Here is a 20,784-nt window from a genome sequence, read left to right on the forward strand (position 1 = left end):
ACCTTTTCTTTTTTTTCCTCTCTAGGGCCTGATAAAAGTGTTCTGATTATTGCTAACCAGAGGCTTGAACTTTCCAGCCTGTTACAGGGTTCAGTCGCTGTGTTTCTCAAAAAGTTGACATGAAGTTTTGTAAGCTTTTTCTCAGAGTGTGTAACAGTTGCCAAATGGTTTTAGGTCATGTTTCCTCCTCTTTTAACTTCAAAATTTGTTGTTACTGTCATCGCTTATTGTTGTTTACCTATTTACATTTTTATCTGGCATATGTATAGTATCCACACTGTGTGGACACATGCACAAATATACAGCAAAGCTATCAGAAACACTCTCATACATGCTTTTTCCCCACATACACTCAAGCTTACAAGCATGCAAATTCACAATTGCTGTGGCTATAGGATTATCCGGGGTACTGTATATTACCTGGATTCAGAATTGAAAAGGTGCAGTCACAGATAGAAAACCAGGAAATAACTTTAGTCACGATGGTTAATGATTTGTTCACACAGTTTTATTAACATTATCAATGGTGTTAGGGATGCTGTACCTGTTTTTACAGGCAAATGTTCTTCGAATAAAAGGTATATTTCACTTTTTTTTTTTTTAGTTTACAAATGTCTGAATAGAATCCACAGCAGTTTGTGAAATCATTTTAACAGTGTGTGTGAAGATGAGTATTAGTTTTTCATTAGGAATTAATACTAGGGAACAAAAACCAAAAGTTATATTTTATTTTTAAAACTTACTGTGATGCACCCAACAGTCATTTCATCATGTGATTCGATTAATCGATTCGCTTAAGTTGCCTGTGCCATATAATCATTCTGGCAGCATGTGTTTGGGCTGTTTATCGATTCTGAACTTCTGCCAGATTGCCGCCTTTTCTCACAGCTGAATATATTTGCACTTGAATGATCAGAATGCTACATTACTATATGCCAGACGGTTCTGTGAACCTCCCTTTGATAACATTACATTAAGGTGAAAATCATCTGAGAATAAAATATTCAAAGGCAAAAATTAATTACTGTTTAAGAAATGCTAATACGTAAGATATAAAGCAGTTCTTTTTTCCTAATTGTTTGTAATATCAGTTTGATTTTTCCTTGTTTATTTCTGCCTAATTTACTTAATTAAAAAGATAATTTAATATCCTATTTAGCCAAAGGTATGGATAAAGAGGTAGAATACTGAATAAACTAAACAAATCTCTCGTTGTGCGTGGGATTTATAGGCTATTATAACAGCAAAGAGATGTTGTGTAGATAAACTGTTCACTAAACGAGTATTGCTGATTACATTTTTACAGCTCATTCTTTTTCTTTGATTACTGTTTGATTGGTTTGGTGTAGTCTAATGGTTAAAGATTCAGGCTGATAACTGAAAGGTTTTCCATGAACTATGACATTTCTGACCTTGAGCAAAGCCAATCCTCAGGTTGCTGAAGGGGGGATTGTCAGGTAGACACACACGCACCATGATGTCTGTGTGCAGCATTGCAGACAGGCTGTCAGTGAATGTTTGTCTGTATATATAATAATGCATATATATATATAGACCAATACAGACTGCCTGGAAAGCTCCAAACACAGACAAGCAGTCATACGAACTGTGAACCTGCTTATCCAATATTATTAGAGTATTGCAAAGTATACTGTTGTATACTATTGTATATCAAACGCATAAATTAATATTACATATTTAGAATCACAGTTATGGATATACATTAGGTCATGCTATACATTTTTAATTTTGCCTCTTCATCTTTCCAAATTCGGTTCCACGATGATATACTATGCAGCTGCTCACCCACAAAACCCACTCTTCCTGTCCTGCAGGCATCCTGTACAAAGGCAACGGTGAGAACATCTTCATCTCCCAGCAGCCTCCAGTGATCAGCACCATCATGGGTAATGGGCGCAGACGCAGTATCTCCTGCCCCAGCTGTAATGGCCAGGCTGATGGAAACAAACTGCTGGCTCCAGTGGCCCTGGCCTGTGGATCTGATGGCAGCCTGTTTGTCGGTGACTTCAACTACATCAGACGCATCTTTCCCTCGGGAAACGTTACCAGTGTTATGGAGCTGAGGTAAGAAACACAAGCTAGTACAAGAGAAATGGAAGATAATTAAAAGAAGTATAAGAGAAAGTATAATGTAGGCTTGTGCTACTGATATGAACGTACATGATAAATTCTTAGACTGCAATATGGGGCACTCAGCCCAGTATAAGGCTCATGTGGTCTGAAAAGAACGTGCTGACACTGACAGAGTTCTCATCTGTAGAGGGTGACTCATTACTGGTGCTCTCGCCCCCTTAAGCCAAGAAGAAATGCATATTCCCATACCTCACTTTTTATGATCTACCACAAGCCTTCTATTGAGCTCGTCCAGCCCACATCAAAGGCTGTGTGTGTGCGCGTCTTTGTGTGTGTTTATTTACAGGGCTCAGAGAAGTAACACTGTTTATCTCTTGAGTATCCCTGCCAACTAAACTAAACTCTTTGTTTCTTCAAAGAGATTAATCAGAGATTTTCAATATAGCCGTAAAGCTTATAATTTAAAGAAGCTGTTGATTCTTAGTATGTTTGTTCTTTTAGTGAAATGTAATTGTATTTTGTTGGTTTCGGGGCATTTAAATGCCACCAAATCTATTGTGGTTGAGTTTAATTTCAATTTCAGTTGACATTTAAAATTTTGATCTCGTCATTCAGTTTGCATACTATTGGCGGCACAACATCTGTATATTATAAAAATGCATTTTTAGTATTCAAATTTTTGAATCTCTTAATACAAGCCAAAATGTAAATATATGTATAGTTTTTGAGTAATCACTGAAAAAATACTTTTAGGTTTTTAGTTCTTTTGTGGAACACACAGGAGTTATTTTGCATGTCTTATTCTGCTTTTTTTCTTTTTCTTTTGTCATATGAAGCTCAACAGCCCTGGTCTCCACTCACTTTCACTGTATGGAAAAGAGCAGTCTGCACATAATACTCCTATACATAAACTCCTTTAATGTTTTTCAGAAGATACAAACACATTCATGTTTGGAGTGACATGAGGGTTAGTAAATATTTCCAAAAAGCAGTCAAATGTTCCATCTCTGTAATATAAAAATTAGTTTTGATTGTTCAGTATGATTTTACAGAGTGCAGCATGCTGATATTGATTTAATAATCTAAACTATCTGAAATATTCATACTAAATTCCCTCCTGACTGAGATCAGTGTGTCTATAATCTAAACACCGTGAAGTGCAGAGCTGATACATTACAAGCATGAGGTGAACACATGTGCCCTTTTCTTTCAAACCTCAAGACCTGTCATTTCCTTTCCTTAGATCTAGAGTGGGCTCACACATCCACAGAGAAAGAGACCCGTAGATATTCTTTCAAAGTGCTCTCATGGTTCCTCTATATGAAATCAGAGCTGCGTCTTGGGTCTTTTATGGTCTCTCGCTGAATTTATCATAAATTCTTCCTCACACTCGTCGGGGCCTAGAGGGCCCTCCATGTCGCTCTCCTGCAGTACCTCATTTAGCCATTGCAGTGATACATGATCGCTACCTCTTTCCTCCTCTCTTTCCTTATCTCTTATTCCTTTCTCTTTTGGCCTAAATCGTCTGTCTCGTCCTTTTAGCCGCCTCTCATTTTCCATCTCATGTTTTCCCTGCTTGTGTCTTTCTGTCATTGACACTTACTGTATTTTTAACCTTATCTTATCATCTTCTGTGCCTTCCATCTGCCCCCAACTTGATACCCGCGCAAAAATCTCTCATATGTGCACTCACACGAGGTCTCTATAAATGGCCCGGCACTTAACAGGTTTCAGTATCATCTTTGTGTGTCTGCTGCTCCTGTAAATTAAATTCTTTCATTAAAGCAGTAAAACACATGGATGAAGCAAATGAAATGGTGGTCCTCTGTGTGACATATTCACAGCGTGGCTTCTGTGCGGTTAAAGGCAATGTTTAAGGAATTGCTTTTCATTGTCTGGGACACAATCAATTTGCTATTATGGGCCAGTTAACCTCAGCGTGTGCTGTGAGCTCATACTGTTCTTCAGTTCCCAGGTGGAATATTCACACATCCAACTCTGTTTAACAAACAAGACAAAGTACAGTTAACAGGCCTGTCTTCCTGCATTATTTGCCGTCTATGTGTGAGGAGTAAAGATTAATATATGCACACCGTTTTTTTTTTCTCCCTTTCTTGACAAGATTTATGTGCTTCTGCTGTTTTACTCTCTCTCTTTTCTTATCTCTGCTCTTTTTTCCCTCTGCTACCCTAAGAAATAAAGATTTCAGACATAGGTAAGCCATTCTAACTCTGTCATGGATGCACAGGACCTTTCAGTCTGGTGCAGGCCATTCTTTATACAAGTGTTTGTCTCCTCATAAGTGTTGTTGCATGCCATCAGAAGTAATGTAAATGTGTGTCATCTTCCCCCGATTTTTATGGAGTATCAGTGACATTTTGTGAAAATTCTTAAAGTTTGTTTGATTTTCTTGGTATTATTTAATTCACACTTCATTTGCTTTAAAGCTCATTGCCAAAATCTCTACAGTGAAGTCCGAAAGTCTAAGACCACTAGTTTGTTTTTTAATTTCAAATGATATTATCAGCATAACAATTTGTATGATATTATGATATTATCATTCCAACAATTTGGAAATCTGACCTTTTATACAAATAACTCAGCTGGTCCGTTTTTAAATCATAAACTTTATTTCCAAGATTAAATTGCATCTTATTTCCAAGATTTTCAATGTGGTCTTAGACTTTTGGACTTCACTATATATTGAGAAGTTCTTTGTTGTTTTTGTTGATGGTGCAGGAATGAAGTAGATCCCTTGAAAGCACTACTGTACAGGTTATGACAACAGATCTGAATTCCTGACAAAATCGTTAGAATAACTGAATATAGTAGCTGACATTTTATCTCAGTATGTCAGTGGTTTATAAATCAACATCACAAAGTTCCCAAGTGTCCCCAACACAATGAGAAATTCCTTTCAGCCCTGTGAAATCTCTTTCTCCACTTTTGTGGATTTAAAGTTAGCTTAGCTTAGGCATTTATGTAGAACTCAAGTAAAATATTTTCTTTTAATGTGGCATATTGCATATACCAGAAAGACAAAATATACCTCATGTAGCTTAGAAAGAACAAGGTTGTTGCTTTTTTTAAATTTGTCTGCACTTTGATTCTGTGGCCAAATTGGTCAGAAAAGGTTTAAGTAAAATACACAGACGTCCATTTCAGCTGACACTGGTGTAGACCTGTTTTCTCAGTAAGGATTCAGGACATAAACTTCTCTTGACAGGTTTCCAGTACTTAAGTTAACCACTCCAAATGTGTCTGCCCTGGACAAGCAGGAGTTCCTGATAAACACTGCAAATAGGCCCTCATCATCCCACACATGTTTGAATAGTTACAGTTGAGGGGCGATGTACAGAGCACAGTAGATGCTACATTAAGTTCTGTTTGAAACCTCTGTAGGGTTTAATCGCAGATGTATGGAGCTCATGAATGGAAATAAGTGCAAGTAATTTGATGTTGGCGAGCCAAAGCCATTAGAGCCTGTTGAATAAATTTGCAACCAGGTATAAATTTAGGAATCCCATGGACATGCTAACCATTCCTCTCTGTCTCCTACCAAATCATTTAAAATGGAATTAGAGGCCAACTTCGCTGTATGGTTACACCGTGTGTGGGCGAAATAGTTTAGTTTAAGTAATTAAATGGCAGTATTTTTAGACACATCAGTATTTGTCTAAATGCTTCTGAGAAACAAAAACGACCCATTAAGCATTAATGACTCTGAATTAATATGTGCTAAGAGTTATTAATTCACAACCACTGTTGCTGGCTGATGAACATTACAAGCCACCTAATGGCTAGCCTTCGTCTTCCTCTTGTCCCAGATGTCTCGGCCCATCTGTATGTTTCATGAAGACGTGCCCATATACCCTAATGCTCCTCAGAGCCTCATAAACATAGGAGATTATTGACCCCAAACCTCAGTGTCCTTAAACCAAGCCAACTCTAATCCTTCCCCCTCCCTGCTTCACTTCCAGAACTCACATTTGTTTCCATTTGGCACATCAGAATATTTTATGGTATAATAGTTTTAGCATGTTTGATCTTTATTTGATCTATGTGCCACATAGCAACAGTAACTAACATCATCCTGAGAGCTTCTTAGCCCCTTTTGCTTGAAGCTTATGAACAGTGTAATTAGCACATGTGATTTGCAAATCTACTGTATATTGCTTTTCATTTCTTTTTTGTAAACCCACTTTAGCTCGGTTCCAAAATGTAATGAGCTTCTTTGCTGACATCTAAACACCACTAAAATGAGGTACCTTAGGTGACCTTCACTTCAGGAACGTGCCCATGATGCCTTAAAATCCTACAACCAAAGGCAGCACACTATGTTTTGGAACAGAGCCAATATCTAATAACCAAACAAAGGATCAGCTCAAACATGGGACCCTGCCTCACTCAGTAAGTCTGATGAGGAACCAATACTTTTTATATATAAAAGTTAACAGACTGTTACTTTTCAAAGCAGAAGCTACAGCAGCCCACATCTGTTTCAAAACATATATATGGAAAATGGCCTGCCCGGCAGGCAACACTGTTGCAAGGTGTCTGTGCTATTCTTAGTCCTTAGTCGCTTCTAATTGAAACACTGCGATGAGTTGTTGATTTATTTCAACAGATGCATCACTTCATGTTGCTCGCTGGCTTTTTCCTCTGTCTTAGTGGTGCGGGTGGGAAGTGCAAATGATTGAAAGGATGTGACAGTTTGGTGGGCATCATTATGGTTGTGTCAGACGATAGTGATTTCCAGTCATAACGCATTAGGTTCACTCTGACAGAGTGCTCAACTCCTTTCCCCTCTAACTGGCCGGGCCAAACAAGTACATTGTCTTCAACAATAAAACATTATAGCCTGAGATCAGTGATCATGTTTCTATACATCTGTAGGCCTTCAACTTATATCTTAAAATTTGTGATAGCAATTTTTTTGCGCCTATAATAGTCTACAGTCATAAGAAACTGAGACATCTGCTGAAATAAAAGGGAAAAAAAATAAGTTTTTCATGCTACATTTTCTTCCTAACTTAAATCTGTTCAGTTATTCATTGCTTCAAGCACTTCAAGCATTGCTTATTCACCAAATCATTTGTTGCTATATCTGTTTGTTTACAAATCATGACTGTTTTGTGTCCTATTATAATATACTGCTCTTCTTGTAATTGTGAAATTTCTACCTTTGTCCTGTTAGCAACAATCCTGCACATAGATACTACCTAGCAACAGACCCGATGACAGGTCAGCTGTACGTTTCGGACACCAACTCACGACGCATCTTTAGGCCGAAAGCCCTGACAGGAGCCAAAGAGCTGCTGCAGAATGCAGAGGTTGTGGCAGGGACCGGAGAGCAGTGTCTGCCATTTGACGAGGCTCGATGTGGGGATGGAGGCAAGGGCACTGAGGCGTTACTGCTGGGACCCAAAGGTAAAAAGACTGAACACCAGCAAATCAATATGGACAATCCAAATTTTCAATGTGTAGAAGACTATAGCAGAATGTGACACACTATAAAAACACAAACACAGATAATATAAAAAACCCTTTTGCTATTAAAGTAATATTGGTTTAGTTAAGCATATCAACACAGCAACAGCCAGACTTTAAATAGTTCACACAGACACATACATTTCAAGGAGAGACCTAGTGCGGATCAGAGAGCCAGAGGGTTCAGTTCCTTGTCTCTTAGTTTTAGCTCTGACTAGGTTAAAAAAAACCTTTATTACTTGCTCTCAACATCACTCTTAGCTCAGGAATAATTCACCACCCAAAAGCACATTGTGAATAATTCACAGAGTGCTGTGTCTTCAGTGACCTGGAAACCACAGGGCAAGTGTGACATGTGTACCAGTCTTGTTTTGCCTGTTTGTAGGTGCAGTGTGTGTCTATTTGAAACTGTCACATCTGACCGTTTCCCAACCACCCTCCCTCTCTTTCTACATAGGCATTGCTGTGGATAAGAATGGGTTCATCTACTTTGTGGATGGTACCATGATCAGGAAAGTAGACCGGAATGGCATCATCTCAACACTGCTGGGGTCTAATGACCTCACATCTGCTCGGCCTCTGACCTGTGATACCAGCATGCATATTGGACAGGTATGCATTTATACTCATCTGCTCTACATCACTGATTAATGCACTTGAATCTTAACTATTAATTTGTCTATTTTTGCTGCCACAAAAGAAAAGCTACAACACTGCTAACCTGAATGAGGTATGATTTATAGAGTTAAATTCCGTCCAGTTATGCCACTGGGCTAAAACAAAATATTACAGGGCAGAAAGGCCATACTTCGATTTATTTCAAAATGCACCTGTGATTCTCAGTACTAAGATTCAACTGTTCAAACCTGATCTTCTGGCTTCATCCCTGAAGTGGTGTTAGGATGAGTGGCCTCGTTTCAAAGATAAAAGCAAGGGCTGGAAGCAATTGAAACTGTTGCCTCTGGAAGGCAGAATTGTGTTTCATGTTGTCCCGATAAAATTTTTCAGATGAGATTTAATTATTATTTAAAATGCAGTATTATTCCTTTTACAATTTAATATTATTTTGTATTTGTTTTATGATAATTTTCAAACATTTATACTATCAGAGCCCTGTAGGTAATAGTTTATTATTTTAAAGGACCACAACACAAAGTTTCAGAGCTTGCAGACTTGAAGCTGAATTAGTTTGTTTTTCCAGCCAACCACTTATAGTGGACTGTACTATGACCTGCTATCTATCCACTAACCTCTAGACATGCTTTAAGGCCCAAATCAGTAACAAAAAGCCTGAGATCAGCCCTCTGTGGTAGCCTCCACCCAAATGAAAAACAGAGAAACTTCCTTGAAGACCTGGAGCTCCCCCCTCTGGCTGCTCTCCCTCTGGTGCTAAATGAATCTAATGACCTAAGCTCAGTAAGCCTGTGGAAAACAAATAATCTGTTAGACTTTCTAGACACAACAAGAGAAATAGTATAAAATAAAATATGATTAAGATGATGAACACTCAAATGAGATGAAGAATGCAGTCAAATCTGTAGGCTAATAAAAGCTCTTTTATTGTACGTGGACTGGCTTGCATCATGGGGGCCATGTTGAGATCACATGATCAGCTGACTACTATTATTTTTATATCAGTATCCTAATCCAAGATGACTGCCATATTAGCCAGCTCAGCAAAGAAGAAATTTTGTTCTTTGGAAATATAAGCCTATTGTGGGTGTGGGAGTAGGACTCTATTTTTACCTGCAGCTTTATTATAAAGAGGGTCTTTTACTTGAAAAGGGCTGATATGTAGTGTTTAGTAGACTTTCTCATCCACAATCTTAGGCAGAATCCTTCCTCCCCTCTCTTTCTGTTTTCTGGTCTCCTAACCAACCTCATGTGTCTCTAAGGGATGGAGATCGGGGATTAGACATAAGGCTGTTGTCTAACATACTCTTGGGTCCAGGCTCAGTGAAGCTCATTGAGGTATGGCCAGACCCAGACAGTTGGTGTCAGCCTCAAAATTACCCAAACGTTTGCTCTTGCGAGTCATCGATGTGCATCATTAAGGATATATACAGCTCAACCTACACAACTGTCACCTACCTCAGTAAGGCCAATAGGGACAGCAGAAAATAACTCAAGTTCTCTTCAAGGAAATCTTCGGTTCACTCTGGGTTTTAAAATGATCAGTCTAAATCAAGTTCATCCCCAGAGCATATAAAAGTACTCTGTCTTCTTCTAAAGCCACCAAGTTGACCTTTTGCATATCAGGTGGTGACCTGGGAGTTGATGAAATGTTTTAGGTGGCATGTTGTGGTGCACCCAAGTAAAATCTGTTTTCCCGGAGTAAAATCTGGTCTTGAATTCATGCTTTATGCAGAAGGTGGAATCACAGATGGGCCATGGCTGAGCAGAGAAAGCTTTTATCCACAGGAGCTGCTGTAGTTCAGAACCATTACGCTTTAATGTGGTGCTCTTCAAAGATGCTTAACCTGCCTGTGTGTCCAGCGTGCAGGTTCAGAGCAGGAAGTGAAAGAGAGACTGAGCAGAAAGAGAATGAAGGAATATCTGGTTTAGGAATGTCCCAGTCGTGCCATATAAGTTGATTTCATTGAGAATATTTCTCCTGAATCCATTCAAAGCTTTGGGAACAGACTGACAATTATATTGTCAGCATATCTTTGCAAGAGTGAATTATAGATTATGCAGTTGCATAACTTTCCCCCACTGGCACTTGGCAGCGTTACTGAAGTTGTCAAGACTGTGAAGTATTTGAGAAATATTGAAACCAGATAATTCAGACAGACAATGCATGATCAAGGGAAGAATACTAATGCTTTCTTGGTATAAACTATGTCTCAGCAAAAGTGTGTGCTGGTGAATGATTTTATTTTCATTAACAGATGTCCAGACAAGACTGTCCTTCTAAATCATCTTTAAAAGTCTAATAGAGGCCAGTCCTCTAAGCGGGCGATGTTGTTCTTGTCGTGCTTTTCTTTGCCCGACAGTCGTTCCCTGTAGGCGCTGAGGAATTGCATCCCGTTGCAAAATAAATGACCCAGCGACAGGCAAATCGAATGAACTAGAGGCACCCAATGTATTAAGCCTCCAAAGTAACGGATCCTTCTTCATCAGTGTCAGACCCAAACATCAACTGTGCACAGAGTGAGAGAGCAGGCGGGAGATGTAATAACGTGTTTGTGTCTGTGTGTATATCTATGGAAGTTTCCGTAAGTGATCCACCTCCCTATTTGATCTCTCCTCTCTCCAGGTGCGTTTAGAATGGCCTACAGACCTGGCCATCAACCCTATGGACAACTCCATCTATGTGCTTGACAACAACGTTGTACTACAGATAACCGAGAACAGGCAGGTGCGCATCGTGGCAGGCAGACCTATGCATTGCCAGGTGCCAGGCATCGAGTATACCATGGGAAAACGTGCCATCCAGACCACTCTAGAAGGTGCAACAGCCATCGCTCTCTCCTACAGCGGTGTGCTCTATATTGCAGAGACGGATGAAAAGAAGATTAACCGCATCAGACAAGTCAGCACGGATGGCGAGATTTCTCACTTGGCAGGAGCACCCTCTGACTGCGACTGCAAGAATGACGCTAACTGTGACTGTTACCAGACAGGTGATGGGTATGCCAAAGACGCAAGGCTAAATGCTCCTTCCTCTCTGGTGGTCTCTCCTGACGGAACACTCTATGTAGCTGACCTGGGAAACATTCGAATCCGTGCCATACGTCACAATCGACCTCCACAAGGCTCTTCGGGTCTTTATGAAGTTGCATCACCTGCTTCTCAAGAACTCTATGTGTTTGATTCCAATGGAACGCATCAGTATACTATGAGCTTGGTCACTGGTGACTACAAGTACAACTTCAGCTATAGCAATGAGGATGATATCACTGCTGTAACGGATAGCAGTGGAAATACGCTCCGGGTTCGTCGTGACCCCAATCGAATGCCAGTGCGTATTGTTGCTCCTGACAACCAGGTTATTTGGCTGACAATTGGTACAAATGGAGGGCTTAAGACCCTCACAGCACAGGGGCAGGAGTTAGTGCTCTTCACCTACCATGGTAACAGCGGCCTGCTAGCCACCAAGAGCATCCAAATTGGCTGGACCACATTTTATGAGTGAGTGCTTCTATCAATTCCTTTACACTGTTGCAGATCACATCTCTAAACCTTTTTATTGTTTTGAGATATGCAGTTTTGACATTTTGAATAGTTTGTTACAGTTGTTGTTGCAGTGCACATTCCTACTGTAGGATTTAATGCTTCTCTAAGTCTTCTCCTTCAACAAAAGTGTAGCCTGTAGTTACAAAACCTACCATTTATTTCACCACATGCTATTTAGAGCATGGTGAAAATACTAAATGAATTTGGATGACATTTTCCGGCTGGTGGTGTACCAAAAGGTTTTCCATAATGCCAGTCTGGGGTAGGTCCTTCTGGCCAACATGTTGGACACAGTGTCTGTGCACCTACCCTGCCATAACCTCAAAGTCACTGCAGGCATTGACGTGTCTTAACGATTGTGACTACAATAAGATACATTTTTATTATGTTATTATGTGGGTAATGATTAATCCCCATTTTATATAGAAATGTCCTCAGGCCAGTTGAGAGTGTGCAAGGCAACTCAAACTAGCCAACATTTGTTAAAAAGTAAACGTATATTCAAGTTTGTCTCCACTTTCAAATTTTTTTGACTTGTGTACACAAATCAAATTGTCCATTTGACCTCTGTCAGATAGCATAAATACAAAGATTTCCGAGGACCCGAACAAGACAGACTCCAACCCGTACAGTACATGAATGCTAGCCTGCTTAATGTCATTGCATCTTGTAAACTGCTCACCGCACATCAGTGAGGTCCAATTGCAAAAGGTGTTCTAATGGCATTTTTGGTTTGCAGCTATGACAGTGAGGGACGTCTGACAAATGTGACATTCCCCACTGGGGTTATCACCAGTCTAATTGGGGAGATGGACAGAGCCCTAACAGTGGACATTGAGACCTCAGGACGAGATGACGATGTCAGCATCACCACCAACCTCTCCTCCATTGATTCTTTTTACACATTAGTTCAAGGTGCGGCAAATCTCTGCTGTATTATCATTATTAACAAAGACCCCTGATGGCTCTATAAACTGACCTGTTGCTTTAACTCTTGGAAATGTTCCACACTGTAATCAAGCTGTAACTCACAGGTTAAATCAATATTAATGTCCAAACACTCATTACTCATTCATTAGGGGTAAAATTGTCAGATGATAATTTATCGTTTTCACTATAATCACAGCACCACGGGGAATGAAAACACACTGGACAGCTGGGCTCTGAAAAATACATCTGTATAGCACACTTTAAAGCTGAAGTGTGTAATTCTTTTGATGTTAAAATACTTTTAATAACCTTAACCCAGCTTAATATGGAAAGACAACAAGTAATCCATTCGTAGTTTGATTTCCATTAAAAGTACAAACAGTGTGGCGCTATCAAAACATCTCAAACAGGCAAAGCTGGCTTAAGTCAGTGGACCAGACTGTCTCTTTTTCCAACCAGTTTCAGATGGGGAAACCTGGTTAAAAGGTTATTTTTGCTATTTTGTTTGATGATGCAGAAATTACCCACTTCAGCTTTATAGAGTGAGGAAACAGGCAGCAATAGGGTGACTAAATGTGAATTTGAGCAAAGTCATTAGATTAAAGGGAATTTAATTAGATTAAAGAAGATTGTGTATTTATACTTGTTGCTGCACAATCAAAGAAGTTAATGTCTGTCTCAAAGGGTTTTCTTTTTACAAATCGTTTTCTAACCTCCTTAACCAAATATGTGACTTGAGAATAAAAATCAAGGTGGTGATTCTGACACACTGATTTCACGGTCTTAACATAATCACCATAAGCTCTCTTCTCATGCTTTTCCCCCCACTATTTCTCGTTTCACTTTCTTCTTGTTTTCCTCCTCATAGATCAACTAAGAAACAGCTACCAGGTGGGCTATGATAACTCTATGAGGGTCATCTATGCCAATGGAATGGACTCTCACTTCCAGACTGAGCCTCATATTCTTGCGGGCGCATCCAACCCGACAGTGGCCAGAAGAAACATGACACTGCCTGGAGAAAATGGACAGAACTTGGTGGAGTGGCGCTTCAGAAAAGAACAGAATAGGGGGAAAGTCGTAGTATTTGGAAGGAAACTCAGGGTATGTAAAAAAAAATATCATTTAGAAGAATTGTTAAAATAATTACATGTGTTTACTAGTGTGGTCAGAATAATACATTACATCTGTATAATACACTATCATTAAACTCTTTCTGGCTTGACCGATTTGAGTTGTAAATTATGGGCAATTAAAAAATATATATTACTATTTCTACAAACACTGAAATAGAGGATTCTGACATTATGCAACCCATAGACACATATTAGAAAATGGCTGAAGAAAATGATTTTGTTTCTAGTCATCAGTTTCTGTCAATGAACCAGACTATATATTTTCTAAATTCTCTTGGTTTTCTCTATTTGTTTTTTTTTTTTTTTTGTTTTTTTGATATGAAGAACTTCTATTTTATTTGTTCCACAAAAGCAGCAGGTCATCTCAGAGCATCAATAAAGTAACCCTGATTCTTATATGGGAAACTGCTTTGGCATTTGGCCTCTGAGTTGTAAAAAAAAAAAAAATAGGATATAATTTAATGTTCTATAGATATACAATAAACAAAAAAAAAGAGAGAGAGAGATAAGGAGAGAGATTTAAAAAAAAAAATTGTAAGTGACCAGTTTGCATGCAATTTCTATTGCGTTTTCAAATGTAACTGAAGTTGGGGATATCGATTCTACCAAAAAATATTATACATATTGCTAGCAATGAATGTTATAATCAATATAAATTTTTCCTATCATAAAGGTCAACGGTAGAAACCTGCTGTCTGTGGATTATGACCGCTCACTGCGCACAGAGAAAATATATGATGATCATCGAAAGTTCCTTCTGAAGATTGTGTATGATGCCTCTGGTCATCCTACACTGTGGGTGCCCAGCAGTAAGCTGATGTCTGTCAACCTCACCTATTCTGGCACTGGCCAAGTCACAAGCATTCAGAGAGGCCCCACAGTCGAGAGGGTAGAATACGACAGCCAGGGACGCATAGTCTCCAGAACCTTTGCCGACAGCAAAACCTGGAGTTACACCTATTTGGACAAGGTGAGAATTGTGAATTTTTCCAATAGTTGGTAGGCCTGTTATATCAGATGATTTGCTGTGGTGTGTTGAATATGTGTTGCTTTATTGTCAGAAATTTCCATAGGATAGTTTTTGCAGGAATGTTCAAATAGTCCGAATTCACATATTATACAGATTTTAATTAACTGACAGTATTTGAAAATTACTAAATTCCTTGTGTCAAACAGCATTATATGCTATCACAAATTTAGATGAACAAATGTATTGACCTTTTTGGAGCTTGGCAATATAAATCTTCTATTTTCCTTGTGTGGAAGTGCAGTTTGGACATTCAGCCTAATAATTTTTTGTTTTAATGTCAGAAACAACATGGGAGTGAGTAATGTCTGGGTGATAGTGTTGCCAAGTCAGCGGTTTTCCCCGTGGAACTGGGCTACTTTAACACTGTTGCTGTGGGTTATTTTTGTCTGCAGGTTGAAGTGACCCTAATAGCATGATATTGGCACCTAGAATGTGAATTTTAATGGGGGACCCCACTCAAAATGCGATTAGGCTAGTTTTGAGTAGCGATTAGACAGGTTTTGTTTGTGGCACCTGGCAACCCTGCTGGGTGAACTGTTTCTTAAAGTTCAAGGTGTCTACAGTGCTCCACCATAAATGAGATTTACTGATGGTTACTCCCTTTGAATTGGTTCTCCCAAAGTACACCATTATGACTGTCAGTGCAAACATGAAACTTGTTGGTCCTCAGAAAACTGAGAGAAATAGCTATACAAAGACACCTAGTTATCCAGGGGTCAGAAATTTCTGTGGAACTATGAGGGTAAGTTTACAGACTCCAGAAACTGGTGTGTGCAGAGAGGCAGCGAAACTGGATGTTGTGGATGTTTCTAGTGAGGGAAAAGGCTTAGTAAGGTCTCATAGACGAAGTTACAGTCTCAAAATGAGACCACAGGGAAAACTGAGCTCAGCCTAATGATACCATAAAGAAAGACACAAAGAGTAATATGAAAAGAATAACTTGCAACTCCAACCCTACTTACAGGAGATCACACCTTTGTTCGCTGTAGTATGCTATAGCCTTGTAAATAATAATACTTCTTAGGAAATGTTTTGTTTGTAGGCATTCAAATATTATGAAATATAAGGTTTTTACAGAGTTTGAGTTATCAGTTGGATGAAAAAGTGAGTTTCCTCCAAGAGAGCTCTCAGCTGGAACCACAAAAGTTTTGTGGAGAAAAAACCCACTGTGTGCAAATGTGTATATTAAATATGCATGGCTAGCCTGTCTTTCCGTCGCCTGCCACATGCGCAGGTACCGTGACCAGTGAGAGGATATCAAACATATGCCACCAGCAGTGCCTAGGGAACTAGAATAATGTCTGACCAAGTATGGATGACAAGGTGAAGGCTTCTCAAAGGTAGACACTCACTGCAGCAATTCCCCAAGATGGAGAAACCTCTTAGGATAGCCCTCAAAATCTGCAGATGTCAGTCAGTCATTGAGATTATTTTCCCAGCAAAGACATGAATATACATGGAGTGATGTGGCAGCTCTGAATGCCTTACTCTCAGATCCATTCAGCGAATGGCTTTGGGGATGTCAGTACTTAAGCCCACAGCAAGAATCACTTATTTATCATCCTTTGCTTTAGCTCACCTTTCACATTGTCCAACAAGACCCAAAACAGACACAGAATAAACATGAGGCCTCAGTCATTCATAACTCAAAGACAACTTGCTGACTTTGTTTACCTCAAGATTCAAGCTTAGAATACAGATGGATTTTAAAAACTCTTCTATTTATTTGATGCTCCAGTTCCACAATATGCAGAGCACGAAAACAGATTTCAACCCACCTTATTGTGATAAGTATGGGCAAATCATGAGGTTAAAGCCAGTAATTGCAAATCGTTTTATATTTTTGCAGCCATGTACATTCAACAGACCTGCATTTAGAAGCTTGATGGTCATGAAGAACTCAATTAGGCAAATAAATAATCACTCTATGGAGCGTTAATACCGGCTTTTACACACCATTTGCATTTTAATAGCATGTAAGAAAATGCATGAAAGAGTAATGAATTGTTTGTCTTAATTTCTCCTCTCTCCCACCTTTTGATTTACAGTCTATGGTGCTGCTTTTACACAGCCAGCGGCAGTACATCTTTGATTACGATCTGCAGGATCGACTCTCCGCCATCACTATGCCAAGTGTGGCCCGTCACACCATGCAAACTATCCGCTCTGTCGGCTACTACCGCAACATCTACAATCCACCTGAAAGTAATGCTTCAGTTACCGTGGACTACAGTGAGGACGGCCAGCTCTTGCGGGTGGCACATTTGGGCACTGGCCGACGTGTCCTTTATAAGTATCGGAGACAGAACAAGCTTTCCGAGATCCTATATGACAGCACACGGGTCAGCTTCACCTATGATGAGACAGCAGGTGTGCTGAAAACTGTCAACCTACAGAGTGAGGGTTTCATTTGTTCTATCAGATATCGACAGATAGGTCCACTGGTGGACCGGCAGATATTCCGCTTCAGTGAGGATGGCATGGTCAACGCCCGCTTTGACTACACCTATGACAATAGCTTCCGAGTCACCAGCATGCAAGGAGTCATCAACGAGACCCCCCTTCCTATAGATCTTTATCAGTTTGATGACATTTCTGGCAAGGTTGAGCAGTTTGGGAAATTCGGCGTCATCTATTACGACATTAACCAGATCATATCAACAGCTGTCATGACCTATACAAAGCACTTTGACGTCCATGGCCGAATCAAGGAGATCCAGTACGAGATCTTTCGATCTCTTATGTACTGGATCACTATCCAGTATGACAACATGGGCCGTGTCACCAAAAGAGAAATAAAGATTGGCCCTTTTGCCAACACTACCAAATATGGCTATGAATATGATGTGGACGGGCAGCTGCAGACAGTCTACCTGAATGAGAAAATGATGTGGCGGTATAATTACGACCTGAACGGCAATCTACACCTGCTGAACCCTGGCAACAGTGCACGACTCACTCCTCTCCGCTATGACTTACGAGACCGCATAACACGACTGGGCGACGTGCAATATCGTATGGATGAAGATGGCTTTCTGCGCCAAAGGGGTGTGGAGATCTTTGAGTATAACTCAAAGGGTCTCTTGGTTCGGGTGCATAGTAAAGCCAGTGGCTGGACCATCCAGTACCGCTATGATGGGCTAGGAAGACGCTTGGCCTCTCGCAACAGTCTGGGCCAGCACCTTCAGTTCTTCTATGCAGACCTCAACTACCCAACACGCATCACCCATGTCTACAACCACTCCAGCTCTGAAATCACCTCGCTCTACTATGACCTACAAGGCCATCTGTTTGCCATGGAAATTAGCAGTGGTGAGGAGTTTTACATTGCTTGTGACAACACAGGAACACCACTCGCAGTCTTCAGCAGCAATGGGCTTCTCCTCAAGCAGGTGCAATATACTGCTTATGGAGAGATCTATTTTGACTCTAACCCCGACTTTCAATTGGTTATTGGATTCCATGGTGGCCTATATGACCCTTTAACAAGATTGCTGCACTTTGGAGAGCGGGACTATGACATTCAAGCTGGCCGTTGGACCACCCCAGATATAAGCACCTGGACCAGGGTGGGCAAGGACCCAGCTCCCTTCAACTTGTATATGTTCCGCAATAATAATCCCATCAGCAAGGTGCATGAGGTCAAGGAGTATGTCACAGGTGAGGAGAGGGCCCTTTTTGCATACTGAATTAGTCTTTTGTTTCTACAATTTTATCAGACAGCCTGTCAATATATATATATATATATATTTTTACAATTTCTGTTCTTTCATTCATAGATGTCAACATCTGGCTGGTGACATTTGGCTTTCACCTGCATAATGTCATCCCAGGATTTCCTATCCCTAAATTTGACCTTACCCAACCCTCACTGGAAATGAGGAAGAGTCAACTATGGGACGACCTACCGGTATGCAGTCCAGTGTCATCTTCTGTCCTACATAAGTTACTTGGCTGGATCATTTGCTTTAGTAGTTTAAAATAATGCAATGAAAAATAGCACCATTTGATTACTCTGCATATCATATCGGGATTCATTAAATCCTGAATCATATTCACTGCCTTAGTAACCCGTTTAATTGATTTGTTTCAATCAAGTGAGATTCAGTGTTTACAAATATATCCAGATATATAATTAGAGTATGTGTTTTGTCTTTTATGGCTCACTTTAGTCCATCTCAGGGGTCCAGCAGGAGGTTATGAGGCAGGCCAAGGCTTTCCTATCTTTTGAGAGGATGCCAGAGATCCAGTTAAGCAGACGACGTTCAAGCCGTGAAAAACCTTGGCTGTGGTTTGCCACAGTCAAATCCCTCATTGGTAAAGGTGTGATGCTTGCCATTACCAGTAAGGGCCAGGTGGCCACCAATGCACTGAACATAGCAAATGAGGACTGCATTAAAGTGGCCACTGTCCTCAATAATGCCTTCTATTTAGAGGATCTGCACTTCACAGTGGAAAGCCGTGATACGCACTACTTCATAAAGACCAGCCTGCCCGAGAGTGACCTGGGTGCCCTGCGACTCACCAGCGGTCGCAAGAGTCTAGAAAATGGTGTCAACGTAACAGTGTCACAGTCCACCACTGTGGTCAATGGACGGACACGGCGCTTCGCAGATGTGGAGCTGCAATATGGTGCATTGGCTCTACATGTGCGCTATGGCATGACACTGGATGAGGAGAAGGCACGTGTCTTAGAGCAGGCCCGCCAGAGAGCACTGTCAAGTGCATGGGCACGGGAGCAGCAACGTGTACGTGACGGAGAAGAGGGAGTGCGTCTCTGGACAGAGGGGGAGAAGAGGCAGTTGCTCAGCTCTGGGAAGGTGCTGGGTTATGACGGCTACTATGTACTATCAGTGGAGCAGTACCCTGAACTGGCCGACAGTGCCAACAATATCCAGTTCCTGAGGCAGAGCGAGATTGGGAAGAGGTAACAGTCTGCACAGCACAGACTGTTCATCAGACTACTGCCCCTCTGCTCCACAAGCTCCTCTCTCCTTTGTACACACTCCCAGAGCTCCTATCCCAGAGACTAAAGGGAAAGGGTTTACGTTTGAGATGTGAGGAGTTGTGCCTAAGTGCCACACACACTGCAGTTATACAAATGGCACTTCCTCTCATTGACTGAACACACCCCCATTCTACATATTTGTTCACATTATTGCAATGAATGGCTAATGGACTCTCTAAAAGAGCTACCCAAGAAAAAACTCAGTTATGATTTGTTTTTGTCTTTTTTTTATATATAAAACGTCAAAGATGTCTTGGTCAGTGATAAAATGGAGAGAAAAAAGGCAACTGTGTTTACATGCAAAGAGCACTGCACCCAGATGAACTAATACAATGCCTTTTTCGCAAGGCAGTGACTGTAATTCAGTGGTTCATACTGTCCTTCTTCTCAGCACCATGTTTGGTCAACTAGTGAGGACTTGGGTTTCAAGACTGTGAGCTAGTTGATCATTTCTCTTCTGCTTTGGTTTCTTAAGGGACACAGTTGTGGTTCATATAATCAAATCTGAGTGTACTCATTCCTGGTCACTCTCTCATTCCTGAACCAACCCTGGTGGTGAATAGAGCAGAAACTGACAGAACAAAATAAATAAATATATATCTCATAACTGACCGGTACTTTGACAAGAGATGTTAGAATATCTTTATGGAATTTTTGTTTGTTTGTTTGTTTTTAAGTAAAAAAAATCCACTTATCCGTACAACAACATTAGTCGCAGAGAAAGTAATTTATGTACAGTGTTTATACATAAAAATAAAATCTTACAAATATTAAGACTTTTTTGTCTTGTCATGCATTACTGTTTATACTCATGAATTTTAATATTTTATCTTATCAAAATTTGTGGTAATGCTAACTGAAATAAAATCAGCTGTACTGTGTCACTGAATCTTCAACACTGTTTTTCTTCTCTTTCC

The 20,784-nt window shown here is 40.2% G+C and overlaps 1 protein-coding gene across 15 annotated transcripts in view; it reads left to right on the top strand.

Moving 5' to 3' along the window:
- LOC109087255 (teneurin-3) overlaps positions 1-20,641 on the top strand; it is a 489,736-nt gene extending 469,095 nt beyond the window's left edge. For 11 of the 15 annotated variants that reach the window (XM_042758649.1, XM_042758644.1, XM_042758662.1 and 8 more), the window contains 11 exons: positions 1,836-2,085; positions 4,289-4,309; positions 7,292-7,524; positions 8,042-8,196; positions 10,844-11,718; positions 12,503-12,678; positions 13,562-13,797; positions 14,503-14,799; positions 16,908-18,519; positions 18,639-18,769; positions 19,032-20,641. In XM_042758649.1, coding sequence (XP_042614583.1) covers positions 1,836-2,085; positions 4,289-4,309; positions 7,292-7,524; positions 8,042-8,196; positions 10,844-11,718; positions 12,503-12,678; positions 13,562-13,797; positions 14,503-14,799; positions 16,908-18,519; positions 18,639-18,769; positions 19,032-19,790 — 4,745 coding nt within the window. In that variant the 3' untranslated portion in view covers positions 19,791-20,641. The remainder of the gene's footprint in view (positions 1-1,835; positions 2,086-4,288; positions 4,310-7,291; positions 7,525-8,041; positions 8,197-10,843; positions 11,719-12,502; positions 12,679-13,561; positions 13,798-14,502; positions 14,800-16,907; positions 18,520-18,638; positions 18,770-19,031) is intronic. The other 4 variants (XM_042758654.1, XM_042758673.1, XM_042758692.1 and 1 more) reach the window with 1 other exon arrangement.
- Positions 20,642-20,784: the final 143 nt, after the last annotated feature.

Source organism: Cyprinus carpio, chromosome A1, assembly GCF_018340385.1.
Source record: "Cyprinus carpio isolate SPL01 chromosome A1, ASM1834038v1, whole genome shotgun sequence".
Classification (NCBI taxonomy): Eukaryota; Metazoa; Chordata; class Actinopteri; order Cypriniformes; family Cyprinidae; genus Cyprinus; species Cyprinus carpio.